At 41.6% G+C, this 16,828-nt stretch overlaps 1 protein-coding gene across 1 annotated transcript in view; it reads left to right on the top strand.

The window, feature by feature from the left end:
• LOC111969208 (leucine zipper protein 2-like) overlaps positions 1-16,828 on the top strand; it is a 170,617-nt gene that overhangs the window by 132,493 nt on the left and 21,296 nt on the right. The window contains exon 7 of the mRNA XM_023995169.2: positions 5,825-5,887. Coding sequence (XP_023850937.1) covers positions 5,825-5,887 — 63 coding nt within the window. The remainder of the gene's footprint in view (positions 1-5,824; positions 5,888-16,828) is intronic.

The raw sequence follows: 16,828 nt of genomic DNA, 5'->3' as shown, positions 1-16,828 counted from the left end.
TCCTGCTGTCAATGGACACTTTCAATGGCCACTCAGATGAACGTACACTACATGACCAAAAGTATGTGGACTGCTTGTCGAACATGTCATTCCAAAATGATGGGCATTAATATGGATTTGGTCCCCATTTGCTGCTATATCAGCCCCAACTCTGCTGGGAAGGCTTTCCACTGGATGTTGGAACATTGCTGCGGGGACTTGCTTCCATTCAGCCACAAGCGCATTAGTGAGGTTGGGCACAGCGTTCCAATTCATCCCAAAGGTGTTCGATGGGGTTGAGGTCAGGGCTCTGTGCAGGCCAGTAAAGTTCTTCCACATCGATCTCGACAAACCATTTCTGTATGGACTTCGCTTTGTGCACGGGGGCATTGTCATGCTGAAACAGGAAAGGGCCTTCCCCAAACTGTTGCCACAAAGTTGGAAGCACAGAATCGTCTAGAATGTTATTGTATGCTGTAGAGTTACGATTTCCCTTCACATGTGGCAGGGCTTGCAAACTATTACGGACTAGAAAGGGAAAATCAGCTGAGCGCTGCCCAGTGACGCAAGCCTACCAGACTGGCTAAATTACTTTTATGCTCGCTTCGAGGCAAGCAACACTGAAGCATGCATGAGAGCACCAGCTGTTCCGGATGACTGTTTGATCATGCTCCCCGTAACCAATGTGAGCAAGACCTTTAAACAGGTCAACATTCACAAGGCCGCATACGGATTACCAGGACGTGTACTCAGAGCATGCGTGGACTAACTGGCAAGTGTCTTCACTGACATGTTCAACCTCTCCCTGACCGGGTCTGTAATACCTATATGTATCTAGTAGACCACCATAGCCTCTGTGCCCAAGAAAGCCAAGGTAACCTGCCTAAATGACTACTGCCCCATAGCACTCACATCTGTAGCCATGAAGTGCTTTGAATGGCTGATCATGGCTCACGTCAACACCATTATCCCAGAAACCCTAGACCCACTCCAATTTGCATACTGCCCTAACAGATCCACAGATGATGCAATCTCTATTGCACTCCACACTGCCTTTTCCCACCTGGACAAAAGGAACACCTATGTGAGAATGCTATTCATTGACTAGAGCTCAGCGTTCAACACCATAGAGCCCTCAAAGCTGATCAATGAGCTAAGGACCCTGGGACTAAACAGCTCCTTCTGCAACTGGATCCTGGACTTCCTGGCGGGCCGCACCCAGTTGATATTGTTAGGCAACAACACATCTGCCACGCTGATCATCAACACGGGGGCCCCTCAGGGGTGCGTGCTTAGTCCCCTCCTGTACTCCCTGTTCACCCACGACTGCGTGGCCAAGCACGACACAACGGGGGTAGGCTTGATCACCGACAACAATGAGACAGCCTATAGAGAGGAGGTCAGAGACATGGCAGTGTGGTGCCAGGACAACAACCCCTCGCTCAACGTGAGCAAGACAAAGGAGCTGATTGTCAACTACAGGAAAAGGAGGGCCGAGCACGCCCTCATTCATATCGACAGGGCTGTAGTTGGAACAAGTCGAGAGCTACAAGTTCCTTGGTGTCCACATCACTAACAAACTATCATACCCCAAACACTCCAAGACAGTCGTGAAGAGGGCACGACAACGCTTATTCTCCCTCAGGTGACTGAAAAGATTTAGCATGCACTTCGACATGTTACAAAATGAATTAACAACATTGGTTGTTAATAACGATCACTCAAGTCTATGATCAGTGAAAAGTTAACTGTGCTTGGGTTACAATTTCAACTCACTTTTGACACTCAGTGCCMAGTTTATTCTAGTCGAAACAAACTTGAAGAGCTTAAACAAACTGCCAAAACATGAAACGCTAAGGGACAGATTGAAATTTACTGGGGGGGGAGGAACTGGTCCAACTCAAGGTGTCATAAAAAAAGTTGTGCCCCTCTCCCAAAAGTAAAAAATATTTTCACACTACCCTCCCCTTGTACAAATAAATTTAAATTCCTCCCCCCTCATAGAATTAACTCATAATAATGTTTACGATCACAAATAACAGTAACCCTGTGTTTATAGACATGGATATCGACTTTGCCACATCAGCCTGATTTTGTGGCACATTCGATGCCACGGAGGGCTGCTGGCCAGAAGGTTGATGGTTCGCCGACCACCACAGATGAGCTCACTCTCCCTGCCGGTTTCATTACACTACGATCAGATCCGGCTGCAGACAATGATCAGCAAGGGGGAAATCAGATTTTCAAGATTTTGATGCCATATTTATAATTATATAAAATATAGGCAACAAATTTTCCATCAACAGGTTTCTGTGCTAATGCACCACACAACCAACAAACAAAGCATACTGACTTTGGGAACTTCAATATCACGGTTTGCGTTTTCAACACCACATAAATATCAATCCCGACAAACAGAAAATACATCCCTCCCTACCTTGTAGGCTTACCCAGTATTTTAGACTTTTTGGTGTTTTGTAACAGATGTCTCTTTGCATTCATCAATTGTCCGCTGTACAGTTTGGATTGATTGAGTGATTAATTTTAATTGTCATTTAAAAAAAAAAACACATACACCTTAGCCAAATACATTTAAACTCAGTTTTTCACAATTCCTGACATTTAATCCTAGTAAAAATTCCCTGTCTTAGGTCAGTTAGGATCACCACTTTATTTTAAGAATGTGAAATGTCAGAATAATAGAGAGAATGATTTATTTCGGCTTTTATTTCTTTCATCACATTCCCAGTGGGTCAGAAGTTTACATACACTCAATTAGTATTTGGGAGCATTGCCTTTAAATTGTTTAACTTGGGTCAAATGTTTTGGGTAGCCTTCCACAACCTTCCCACAAAAAGCTAGGTGAATTTTGGCCCATTCCTCTTGACAGAGCTGGTGTAACTGAGTCAGGTTTGTAGGCCTCCTTGCTCGCACACGCTTTTTCAGTTCTGCCCACAAATTCTCTATAGGATTGACGTCAGAGTTTTGTGATGGCCACTCCAATACCTTGACTTTGTTGTTCTTAAGCCATTTTGCCACAACTTTGGAAGTATGCTTTGGGTCATTGTCCATTTGGAAGACCCATTTGCGACCAAGCTTTATCTTCCTGACTGATGTCTTTATGTTGCTTCAATATATCCACATCATTTTCCTTCCTCATGATGCCATTTATTTTGTGAAGTGCACCAATCCCTCCTGCAGMAAAGCACCCCCACAACATGATGCTGCCACCCCCGTGCTTCACAGTTGGGATGGTGTTCTTTGGCTTTCAAGCCTCCCCCTTTTTCCTCCAAACATAACGATGGTCATTATGGCCAAAGAGTTCTATTTTGTTTCATCAGACCAGAAGACATTTCTCCAAAAAGTGCGATCTTTGGCCCCATGTGTCCCCACAAACCGTAGTCTGGCTTTTTTATGGCGGTTTTGGAGCAGTGGCTTCTTCCTTGCTGAGCGGCCTTTCAAGTTATGTCGATATAGGACTCGTTTTACTGTGGATATAGATACTTTTGTACCTGTTTCCTTCAGCATCTTCACAAGGTCCTTTGCTGTTGTTCTGGGATTGATTTGCACTTTTTGCACCAAAGTACGTTCATCTCTAGGAGACAGAACGCATCTCCTTCCTGAGCGGTATGACGGCTGCGTGGTCCCATGGTGTTTAATCTTGCGTACTATTGTTTGTACAGATGAACGTGGTACCTTCAGGCGTTTGGAAATTGCTCCCAAGGATGAACCAGACTTGTCTACAATTTTTTTCCTGAGTTCTTGGCTGATTTCTTTAGATTTTCCCATGACGTCAAGCAAAGAGGCACTGAAGGTAGGCCTTGAAATACATCCACAGGTACACTTCCAATTGACTGAAATTATGTCAATTAGCCTATCAGAAGCTTCTAAAGCCATGACATCATTTTCTGGAATTTTCCTTGCTGTTTATTAAAGGCACAGTCAACTTAGTGTATATAAATGTCTGACCCACTGGAATTGTGATACAGTGAAATAATCTGTCTGTAAACAATTGTTGGAAAAATTGCTTTTGTCATGCACAACGTAGATGTCCTAACCGACTTGGCAAAACTATAGTTTGTTATAGAGAAATTTGTGGAGTGGTTGAGAAAAGAGTTTTAATGATTCCAACCTAAGTGTATGTAAACTTCTAACTGTATACTCAAAGATTTTTTAAAGTGACCGGGTGTCGGTGATTTATTTTTATTATGGTCCCTATTTTATACATAAATACATGTACAATTACATAGATAGACACATTACATAGATAGAAATGAAGAAAATGCTCAACCTCCAGATGAGTGTGAGGGGGGTGTTTAAGTACATTTCTTACAAGCTTGTTTGGCTGGTAGCTTAGATGTTTGGKGCTGCTGGTGAACCATGAAGTGCAGGYAAAATCAAAGTGACACTGGACTAGCGCACTTACCAGAGTCTTCAGGGTGTCTATAGCTAGGTTTCCATCCAATTAGCGACCGACTTTAATGTGAATATTCTAAAATCTTAATGAAAACAATATGCCTTTTCAGTTTCCTTTAGGAAACTTTGGCGCCGGACAACATGAGAGGGAAGATTTTAATTTACCGGACATTTGAGAAATGTAATGGACATCCATATGCATTCAGATCCAACCTGGCGCAGGCAGCGTCATCACTTAACAAGGGATGTTGGCCAAATGAGCAACATTTACGTGTCCTTAAAAACAGCCGAAATTACAAAAACACTGTGTAGCACATGCAAAACTTTATCGCCTATATTTTGGGAGGGGTTTAGGCTACTTTCCTAAAACAATAGTTGTCCACCACCTCACTGTTCAGTTGTCAAATATTTTAGCACTAAATGTATGAGGGCATTTCATGCAAAGGCCTATAGGCTTAGGTGTTCACTATATGATATTCATATCATAGGCCTGCAATAGTTTAAGCTGAATAATAGCCACACCTTCACAAACGTATCTAAACTTTATTAGGGTAATATCAAAAGTAAGTCAAGCCTTTGTTTATAGGGAAAATATGAGCAGAAGAGTAAAAGTAAACCAGGGGAAAAAATGCATTACCCTTCCCTGTGCCCCTAAAGCAAAAATATAAGTTTCACTATTTTGGACCACACCTCCCCCCAGTAAATTTTGATCTGTCCCTAACCTCATTTCACTTTCACCTTTTTAATGTAGTCTTTTAAACTTGGACTTTTTATGTATTCTTTTAAAATAGGGCTTTCTACCTTTCATGTTATCCACCTTTTGTTTAAAGAAGTTACTTCCCCGGAGGACGAAAACACCTGTTAAACGCTTATTAGTGCAAAGGCCCCAAGAGGACTGACTGTATCTCCAGCATCAGGGAACCAACCCCCATGTGCTTCCATGAGCTTACCGATGTGTAACAATAGTAGTGTAATGTCAGGGATAGCTGGGCACCGTGTGTGTTTGTGCACACGTGTGCTGCAGTTAAGATCGGCGGCCAGGGAAAGCCATGTATTTTGCAGACTGTCTGAGCTCTGTGTGTGTCTGTATGTGTGARTGTGTGTCGCCATCGAGATGAGAAGGGAGGGGTGCTACCATGGAACTGTATGTGTGGTAGAGGTTGTGTGGTGTGGGAGTGGGAATAGGGCTTTAGACAGTGGGCAAGTAGCCAGTGCGTGACTGAATAATTGTGTGGGCTTTGCAGTTCACTGAATGGGAGATTTTACATTTTCTTGCTCTCTGTAGGTCCCTCCTTTGAGCCGGAGCTTTTCCCCAGTAACACGCACAAAGGTGTGCTCCGCTGCATCTGGCAAAATCCTTCTACGTGATCTAAAACCAATTTCACTATTTGAATAAGCTAACACTTATTTTCTTATCTTCTACTTGCAGTCCAAAAAAATCCAGGCTCAACTGAAAGAGCTGCGGTACGGGAAAAAGGATTTAATTTTCAAGGTAAGCACAAAGTGAAAGGGGCTGCTTTATTATGGTACCAGACCAGGAGTAAACAGGTGCTCCAGTCCACCCTGAAAAGATGATCCTATCTGGGGGCACTTGGCTTAATTGAGTCTGCGATTAGTAAGTTCCCACTGGAAGGGATGGCCAGTACACAGAGGACTCACAGGCTTTTGCACAATTGCTTTCCCCTCTTATACTGTAGTCAGTGCAACGTGCATTATTCTGTTACCACCCTGGAATGTTTCCTTTGGTTTCATGATGTGTACAGCTTCTGACAGATAACTTGCAGGTTCCAAATCTGTTTGTGCTGTCTTGTCAACTCCTATGGTCATTGACATGCCACACATTATTTACACTGTTGTCACATCTCAAAGTGAATAAGCCCCTTTCCAAAAATAAATCTAACTTGTCATGTGTTGCATCTGTTTCCACAAGCGAGAAGTACATTATCCGATGCCAAACCTTTTCTGAGATGTTGTTGAAATTTAAGTCAGATCTATGCTGCATTGCCAAATTCCTTGGAAACTAGTATACATAAATCAGTATATGGTGTTAAATATATAAATGAATCCTTATGCAATCCATGAAGACCCATTGAGATAAGGGAGACCTGGACAAGACTACAAGCTCTGGTATCATAAACCAACTATAATAAAATGTAACCCCCATCAGTGAAATAAATCCACAGGTCTATCACATAAAGTAAACTATACGCTTACACACAACTACACATTATAATCCCATTCTAATTGGAAGAATTGACCTTTTTAAGTGTTGTATTTTTTGTATCTAAGAATTCATGTAATAATCATTGGCATTTACGGGGACATAGGCTGACCTTTCGGTTTTTGTTTGGAGGGCTGGGTCGAGAAATGTCAGTTGACATTTCTGCCACAGTGCCTCCTATTACCATTTCATAAATGCGAGATTTGATCCCTCAGACCTGTCATTTTTTAAGCTCTTTCAGATGCAATAATGACAGTGGCTAGAATAGGGCTCAATCCTCCCCGCTGAGTTTAATTCTTCCAATAGAAAATTGTTTGAATAGTCCAGTTGGTCCTCTCGACCGTTCAATTTCAATCTCAAGGATGCATGGACTATTTTGGGGCTTGTGTCACAGGTTGGAAATCGTTGTCCCCAAATCTCTCAGGAATGCTCATCCAGAACATCCGTATTTTTCAATCTCCCTGAATTTTTCAACTCTTCAACCTAATAATTATTATGGGCTTTAAAAAATTAAACACAGGTGATATAGTAAACAAAAGAGGCTACTTTTGATTTAATTCCAGTTTTCAGTTCTTGTTTAGTCAAATGAGGCACAGTGAGCAATCGGAACTGTCAGTGATGTGTAAGACCTGACCAAAGGTATTGACTTCAACGCAAAGTAAGAGGTAGACACTTCACTGACTTCAATGTTTTTTCAGCGTTGCAGTGGTGATGCTGAGGTCAGCTATAGGTTTAATCAAGAAATGTAGGTATTGATGACTTTACCAATAAGCCACTGGGTGTGACTGTTATAGAACTGCAGTGATGTTTGCAGTGAACATAAGTGTTGGGCATTTTTATGTACAAATACAAAAATACTTTATTGCTAATACTTCACATGTTTTATATATGATAGCATTTTATTCTAACTGATGAGAAGACACCATTCCAATTGTGTGGCTCCTTTTCATGGTTTGCTTCCAAGAGTAACACAGCCAACCGGGAACATTCCCAGAACATTAGTTAAGATTCCCATTAAGTTCTAGTTAGAGTTTTATCTAACATTAGGATGATAACATCTCAAAAACATTCAGAGAGACACATTCATTAGGTTTCCAGGTAATGTAATAACACAAATGTAACCCAGTAATGTTTTCCAGCAAACCAAATTGGTTCAGTGAAAGTTCTCAGAACATTCATTAGGTTTCCAGGTAATGTAATAACACATGTACCAGTAATGTTTTCCCAGCAAACCAAAATTGGTTCAGTGAAGTTCTCAACAAATTCGTTAGGTCGCGGCAAATGTTCTCATAACACAAAAACTGTCCATTCTTGGTGATGATTATAGTATGTTTGTATAAACATTTGCCTGATGTTGCAAGAACGTTCCTGTAAGACATTTAATGTGCTCTTTAAAGGTTCCCAGAATGTTTCATTAGGCTGTTGGAACAGTCTGGTGAGAACATTGTGGGGACATTCACAAAAGTGAACGGGTTATGATAGTAGGTATTTTTAAGTCTTGAGATATTGAAACAGGGATTGTGTATGTGTACCAGAGAGTGAATGGGCAAGACAAAAGATTTAAGTGCCTTTGAACGGGTTATGATAGTAGGTGCCAGGCGAACCGGTTAGTGTCAAGAACCATAACGCTGCTGGGTTTTTCCACGCTAAACAGTTTCCCATGTGTATCAAGAATGCTCCACCACCCAAATTAGGGGGGGGGGGGGCTGGGGGGTTGTGTGTATGTACCCTATATCAGTCCACAGAATCCAAACAGTCTCATCAGTCTACTCTAGCCTACTTGGAGGAGTCTAGGCTACAGTGAGAGTGTGCGTAATTGTACATGCTGAACGACTTTCAATATATGGGAAAATATCGGGCATCAGGTGAGCGACTGTTGGAGAATGTGGTGATGAAGCTTGTGGAACCTTACATTGTCACCATGGACAATTTCTTGGTGCCGTCATTGGCCCGGCACCATGAACAAAGTGAGTTGGGAGCTCCCTCCCTCTGCACAAAATAAGGCACCTGCACAGCGGTTGTGCAACGGTGCTGAAGAATGACAAGATGATGGAAACAATAAAGAGAGAACTGGATACTATTACGCACTACAACCAAACAAAGGTACTGTGTGTCAAGCAAGTGAAAGGTACGAAGATTTGTGTCAACTGTTAGGACAAGGGATAACAGCTAACATTGCATGAAGATGCACACAGTGTGAACACGATCTGACAAGACCCGACTATTTTATGAGCTAACAATAATGGGCATATCGACATTATTGCTTTTGTGATGATTTTCACTATTTATCAAGGCTACTTGTCGTTTACAATGATGTTTAGGCTACTGATGTTTTCATCATTTGGCCACGCATCTTGCTGGCCCTGCGTCTTGGTGGTTAGGGTATTTMTTTTATTTTGTCATTATAGAAAGAAGCTGTTACTGTGTTCCAACACATACAGTGCCTTCTGAAAGTAATCATACCCCTTGACTTATTCCACATTTTGTTGTATTACAGCCTGAWTTCAACATTGATTAAATATAGATCCCCCCCCATCTACACACATTACCCCATAATGACAAAGTCTAAACATGTTTTTGGACATTATCTCATTTACATAAGTATTCACACCCCCTTGCTGTGACACTCCAAATTGAGTTCAGATGCATCCAATTTCCTTTGATCATCCTTGAGATGTTACCACAACTTGATTGGAGTCCACCTGTGGCCAATTCAATTGTTTGGACATGATTTAGAAAGAAACACACCTGTCTATATAAGGTCCCACAGTTGACAGTGCACTTTAGAGCAGAAACGATACCACAAAGTCCAAGGAACTGTCTGTAGATCTCTGAGATATAATTGTAATGAGGCATATATCTGGGGAAGGCTATAAAACAATTTCTAGATTGTTGAAAGTTTCCAAGAGCACAGTGGTCTCCATCATTGGGAAATGGAAAAAATATGTAAGTACCCAGACTCTGACTAGAGCTGGCCGTCCAACCAAACTGAGCAATGAGATGACCAAGAACCCAATGACCACTCTGAGACTTCCTTGGCTGAGATGGAGAACCTGCCACAAGGACAACAGTCTCTACAGCACTTCACCAATCTGGGCTTTATGGGAGAGTGGCCAGACATAAGCCACTCCTGAGAAAAAGGCACATGACAGCACGCCTGGATTTTGCAAAAAGGCACGTGAAAGACTCTGAGAGCATAAGGCAACACATTCTATGGTCTGATGAGACACACATTGAGGTGTTTGGCCTAAATGTAAAGCGCTATGTCTGGAGAAAACCAGGCACAGCTCATCACCTGTCTAACACCATCCCTACCGTGAAGCATGGTGGTGGCTAGGGCTGTTGGGGTCACCGTATTACTGCCACACCAGCAGTCATGAGTCATGACCGCAGTAAAATTCCACGTGACGGTTGACAACGGTAATCTCCTCTTATGTACTATAGACATGCGTTCGTAGTACCAAACTCACTAACGACCATTGTGTCGTTAATGGCCCGGTACTCCGGGCTCTATTGTCCCTCAATGCAAATGCTATAGAAAATCACATCAGACACTTATCATCAAAACTGGATGTGCTTTTAAAACTCACTTCACTTTGATTGATGAATTTGAAGAAAGAAGTTCAATAACAGGTTGAAACTGAGTGAAAAACATGGTCATTTGGGATGTTGTTACAAAGTCTAGCACATCCAAATGGACAGCGCTTTATAAGGGGATGATTCATTCAAAACCCTCATGCATATTAGAGCTTATGCATAGCATAGGCCTATATATGAGTCCAAGCCCGATGATGGTGCCCTTATACAATACATAGCCTACTTWTATTATGCATGGCAGAAAAACATTTTAAAACAACTGATTTAAGATGTCTTTGGTACGGAATTGGTTTAGCCTTTACTCCAAAATGAAACAAATTCTAGTAATGACCTTTGAGTGTGGACTGTATTATTAGGCATACTTATGGACTCGTTACCTTATGCTATGCTTCAAACTTTCGATCCATGAGTCTGGGAGAGAAGGTATAGGTCTAGGCAATGCTGTTGGTTCATTGATTGTGCAGCTTGTGCGACTATACTACAAGTATAGTGAATTTGTATTTGGTTTTGAATAGCCTAGTAATAGTGCATTTTTAATATTTTCATAGTTAATAGGCTGACATGACCTTTAGCTACAGAATATCTCACCACCGTGCATTTCCATCTCCTCCCCTCCCTCCTTCATTCCTTTCCAGAGAGAGGGGATGTCAACAGTTAAATAAAATATGTTTAGTTGTGAAWACATGTTACTATTGATGTTCACAAACAGATTTAACTTGCTTTCCCAAATTAAGCACTGGTTAGCGGCAGGAACAGGGTTGGAGAGCCCATGGCATATGAATAGCTGCATGCTCCTCAAACAGCGGTTGATGTGTGGAGTGAAATAACCTGAGTAGCCTACCTGCATGAATGAAAAACGAACTGACGGGAAAGTGGTCTCCATTCGCTATTCGGGTGCATATGAATGACATGTATTTTTCCCCCTGCTCCTGTTCCTGACAATTTGATAATAGGCCATTCTAAATCGAAACTAATTCGACATCTTAGTAAAGACATGATTACATTGAGAATAGTCTGATGGGTGAAAAATATGATCACTTGATGAGAGAACAGCATGTGCAGTCTGAGGCAAGGAACAGAGCGCAAGCTTTTTTTGGTGACTTTCTCAAATCATCAAAAGCCTTTAGTCGCATCACGCAGCCCATATTTGTTTGGATTTCTACAGCATTCTAAGGTCTTTATCTTTCACAATTAACGTGGTCAAATAACTCTAMATCTAGCATATAGGACCTGTTTCAAATGATCACTTTTATGCTCCAACATAGCCACTTCACATGCACACGCACTCCAGGATGGGCAAAATATCCTTTCTATTTTATGTACTTAAGTTCAATTATATTCTTCATACTATAAAATCATCTAATTGTAACGGTTTTCTTCCTGGGATGAAGGAGAGGACCAACACGCAGCGAGGCTAGTGTTCAACATGATTTAATAAAGAATACATGAGAACACTACAATCAACAAAACAAGAAAATGTGAAAACCGATACAGTCCTATCTGGTGCAGAACACAAAGACAGAAGACAACCACCCACAATCCCCAACACAAAACAAGCCACCTATATATGATTCTCAATCAGGGACAAYGATTGACAGCTGCCTCTGATTGAGAACCATATTAGGCTGAACACAGAAACAGACAAACTAGACACACAACATAGAATTCCCACCCAGCTCACGTCCTGACCAACACTAAAACAAGCACAACACATAAGAACTCTGGTCAGGACGTTACACTAATATTTAAAAAAAAAATGGCATGGGATTTAAAAGAATATCTTGTCTGCTAAATGAACAAGCCTCCAGCGTGTGGCATGACGCATAGCCAGATAACATACAGTAGGCCAACTCATATTCTATGCTTCTGAAATACATTTTCTTCATACAGTATCATAATGTATCTTTATTGTGATGGTGCATGTTACATTTACTTATTATACTTTTTTTTTTTAATTACATGTTGCAAAGGCACGCATCACTGGCTTGTGTATCCTGAAGATGCCAGTTTTTTTTCCTGCCTGGATATCTCTGGATATACTGTAACTTATTTTAATGCCTGTGATGGCTAGATACATGTGCATGCTCTTCCAATCCTGGCAGGGAAGCCATGACCTTATAGCTCTCTATAATACATTCAGTGGTGGCATGTAGAAGACTTTCCCTTTTGTGACTTATTTTATAGACACAATTCAATATATATGGGTCACTTTGCCCGTATAGTCTTCAGAGCACTCTCGAATGATGACAGTTATTTTAATGGTTCTACTCTCCACCGTATGTACCCCACACCCATATTGTATATTCCCCACAGAAACCATCYGTGAGCCTTCGGTGGCAGTTCTTCAGTGGTCAATTCTTCCAAAGAAGCAAATTCAACACTCAATAGTCTTTAACGCATCTCGCTGCACTCGTGTTATTCTCCAATTAAAAAAACATATATTGACATTTTCAAATTGCGTCTGTATAGCCCGCTTAACAAGGAACAAAGCCTTCATTGCATACAGTATACAGCTGAGATGTTTACAGCATGAAAATAACCCCACTTGCTATTGACTAGCGATGTTTGATAATCTTTGCTGTCCAATTACCTCGRAAAGGACCGCTTTGAATCGTTTGTAAGCGCTTCAGTATCTACCATCTTCTTCAGAGTAATTTAGGGTAGGGAGCAATGACTACTACCTCTGCCTTTTCAATCGTCATTTGATATGAGGAAATTATATACTAGCCTTTATGCCTGTGATACTTAGGAACAATATTCATAAAATAGGAATTTTAAGAATGGTCCATGGGGATCTAAAGAATAATCCTTTCACATTGTTTATTATTTTCAGATCAAATCACATTTTATTTGTCACAGGCGCCTAATACAACAGGTGTAGACCTTACAGTGAAATGCTTACTTACAAGCCCTTAACCAACAATGCAGTTCTAAGAAAAGTAAGTAAAAAATAGAAAATAAAAGTAACGAATAATTAAACAGCAGCAGTAAAATAACAATAGTGAGGCTATATACCGGGGGTACTGGTACAGAGTCAATGTGCGGGGGCACCGGTTAGTCGAGGTAATTGAGGTAATATGTACATGTAGGTACAGTAGAGTTAAAGTGACTGTGCATAGGTAATAAACAGAGAGTTAAACAGAGAGTAGCAGCAGCGTAAAAGAGGGGTCTGGGTAGCCCTTTGATTAGCTGTTCAGGAGTCTTATGGCTTGGGGGTAGAAGCCGTTAAGAAGCCTTTTGGACCTAGACTTGGCGATYCGGTGCCGTGTGGTAGAAGAGAGAACTGTCTTCTAGGGTGGCTGGAGTCTTTGACAAATTTTAGGGCCTTCCTCTGACACCGCCTGGTATAGAGGTCCTGGATGGCAGGAAGCTTGGCCCCAGTGATGTACTGGCCCGTACGCTCTACCCTCKGTAGTGCCTTGCGGTCGTAGGCCGAGCAGTTGCCATACCAGGCAGAGATGCAACCAGTCAATATGCTCTCGATGGTACAGCTGTAGAACCTTTTGAGGATCTGAGGACCCATGCCAAATCTTTTCAGTCTCCTGAGGGAGAATAGACTTTGTCATGCCCTCTTCACGACTGTCTTGGTGTGCTTGAACCATGATAGTTTGTTGGTGATGTGGACACCAAGGAACTTGAAGCTCTCAACCTGCTCCACTACAGCCCCGTCGATGAGAATGGGGGCGTGCTCGATCCTCCTTTTCCTGTAGTCCACAATCATCTTCTTTGTCTTGATCACGTTGAGGGAGAGGTTGTTGTCCTGGCACCACATGGCCAGATCTCTGACCTCCTCCCTATAGGCTGTCTCATTGTTGTCGGTGATCAGGCCTACCACTGTTGTGTCATCGGCAAACTTAATGATGGTGTTGGAGTCGTGCCTGGGAATGCAGTCATGAGTGAACAGGGAGTACAGGAGGAGACTGAGCACACACCCCTGAGGGGCCCCCGTGTTGAGGATCAGAGTGGCGGATGTGTTGTTACCTACCCTTACCACCTGGGGGCGGCMCGTCAGGAAGTCCAGGATCCAGTTGCAGAGGGAGGTGTTTAGTCCCAGGTTCCTTAGCATAGTGATGAGCTTTGAGGGCACTATGGTGTTGAATAGCATTCTCTCATAGGTATTCCTTTTGTCCAGGTGGGAAAAGGCAGTGTTGAGTGCAATAGAGATTGCATCATCTGTGGATCTGTTGGGGCGGTGTACAAATTGGAGTGGGTCTAGGATTTCTTGGATAATGGTGTTGGTGTGAGCCATGCCTTTCAAAGCCCTTCATGGCTACAGATGTGAGTGCTACGGGTCGGTAGTCATTTAGGCAGGTTACCTTAGTGTTCTTGGGCACAGGGACTATGGTGTTCTGCTTGATTTCTYGGTTTCAGTGTAAACGGTTTGTTCTGAATCACAGTTCTGTCCATGACTGTGCTCTGCAAGAAATCCACTGCAATAACAAAACAAAACTTCTGCAATGCCTCATTCAAAAGGCTGACTTGTGGCATTGCTACATCTCAGTGATGCCTTCAATGGCACAACAGTTAATGTACTTGCTCGCTCACTGAAACCTGGAGACAACTTGACAATAGTACAGCCACATAGAGATTTTGTTTACTCCAAAAATGTATTTAGTCAATAGTTTTTCTGTCGACGGATGATGGACAACAGAGATTCTTGCCTGTCCAAAAAACTGCCAAGATGTCCGCCTTTGTACGTTTGCAACTTGTACTGAAAAGTTTGAGATGAGTTGAGCTTTTKACGGACAAAAACGGATAATGATGAATGCGTATGTGTATTTTCTATGTCTTTTTGTGGCCTCAGCCTGAGTGTACTTGCTCCGTTTTCTTACCATGTGAAGACAAATAAAGAATAGGACTACTTCTTCCTTTTGATCAGATCAATTGGGTGATCTCAGCAGCACTCTGAATTTGAGTATTTCACTTTTACACAATGTTACTGATGCAACACCCAACATGTAAATGTACTACAAAGGAGGGTGTAAACCAACCTTGTCACATAATCAACACAACACAGGTGCAGTTCAAAGCGCCTTCACAATGCCAATGACAGTAGAAACATGAAATCAGGTGTAAGCATTTCTGTATGATCTAAGAGCAGGAAAATACAGGATACATTCAGACACTAGACAACTCAGAAAGGTCACACACTCTTAAAGAAAAGTGCTATCYGGAACCTTAAAGGGTTCTTTGGCTGTCCCCATAGGAGAACCCTTTGAAAACCCCTTTTTGGTTCCAGGTAGAACCCGTTTGGGTTCCATGTAGAACCTTTTCCACAGAAAGTAATTTTTTCTAAGATTCTAGAGAAGAGGAGGGGAAGATAAGAAACAACATGTTCCACAACAGTATGGTGGACATATKTAAAACTTCTTAGGGATAGGTGTCCCGTCAATGGAAAAGTTGTAAATCCTGCAGCGCCTTGTGTCACGATCGCAGATTTTAGAGAAACAACAAATGTCGGTACATATAAGTGAGTTATATCGGCTGAAAGCTTAAATTATTGTAAATATAACTGCACTGTCCAATTTACAGTAGCTATTACAGCGAGAGAAAAAATGTCATGCTGTTGTTTGAGGAGAGCTCCTAACAACAAAACACTTTTTTCACCGCGATAGGTTTGATAAATTCACCTCTGAAGGTGAAATGTGTACTTACATTCTGAAATCTTACTCTGATTTATCACCCAAAGGGTCCCAGAGATAACATGAAATGTCGTTTTGTTAGATRAAATCCTTTTTCATATCCTAAAWAGGTCCATATAGCATGCACRATCGATTTTGTATTTCCACCCGTTCAATTTGCAAAGAAAGGAATATGTGAAAATCTAACCCTAAACATTGTTTCAACCAGTCAAATCACGTTCGTATGWATTCCTCAGAGATCCTAGAATGTAACCAGACTTCACTATATCATTAGGGGTGTAGTATATCCTATAGGACACAAAATTTGGTCAGAGAGCGACGCCTTCATGGCACGCAAATGACGCGGGCGGTCTTCACYTGATCGACTCTAACTTTGTCAAATAATCACCAATCGGGGTCAAACAAAGCTAGCTAGATAGCCAATGAGCTGGACTTTACGGGAGTGGGCTTTACGGAAACCCTGTATCTGTCGTAAAATGTATCTGCTAACCCTTGTGCAACAGCATGCCTTTTCCTTTTGGCCAAAAATTATAAGAATATTCAGAGTTATGAAGTTATGAAAACTGGTTGTTTTGCAAATGTTGAACTTATAATATAGCTACTAATACTGGAAAAGCTAAATCAAGGTCCAAGTATACAGATTTGACGATATTCTTGCAGAGAAATGTAATATGAATGCAAATGTCTCCTTCACGATTTGCCCAAATGTACCTGGGTGACTTCACACTAAATGTCATGTAGTTCGCTCATACTTCGAGTTATCCGTCTGAAAATGTTCACTTACACTGCTGCCATCTTGTGGACACCATCAGAATTACAACCAGAGTGATGGCTAGAACTGGGACCTCTGTTGCATTTCAAAGATGGTGGTAGAAAAAAACTGCTTGKTTTTTTCTTTGTATTTKCTTCTACCAGATCTATTGTGTTATATTCTTTTCATCCAATTCACATTTCCACAAACTTCAAAGTGTTT

The sequence above is a fragment of the Salvelinus sp. IW2-2015 genome, linkage group LG10 (assembly GCF_002910315.2).
Source record: "Salvelinus sp. IW2-2015 linkage group LG10, ASM291031v2, whole genome shotgun sequence".
NCBI lineage: Eukaryota > Metazoa > Chordata > Actinopteri > Salmoniformes > Salmonidae > Salvelinus > Salvelinus sp. IW2-2015.
The sequence above is the reverse complement of the archived record's forward strand: the minus strand, read 5'-3'. Positions and strand labels throughout refer to the sequence as shown.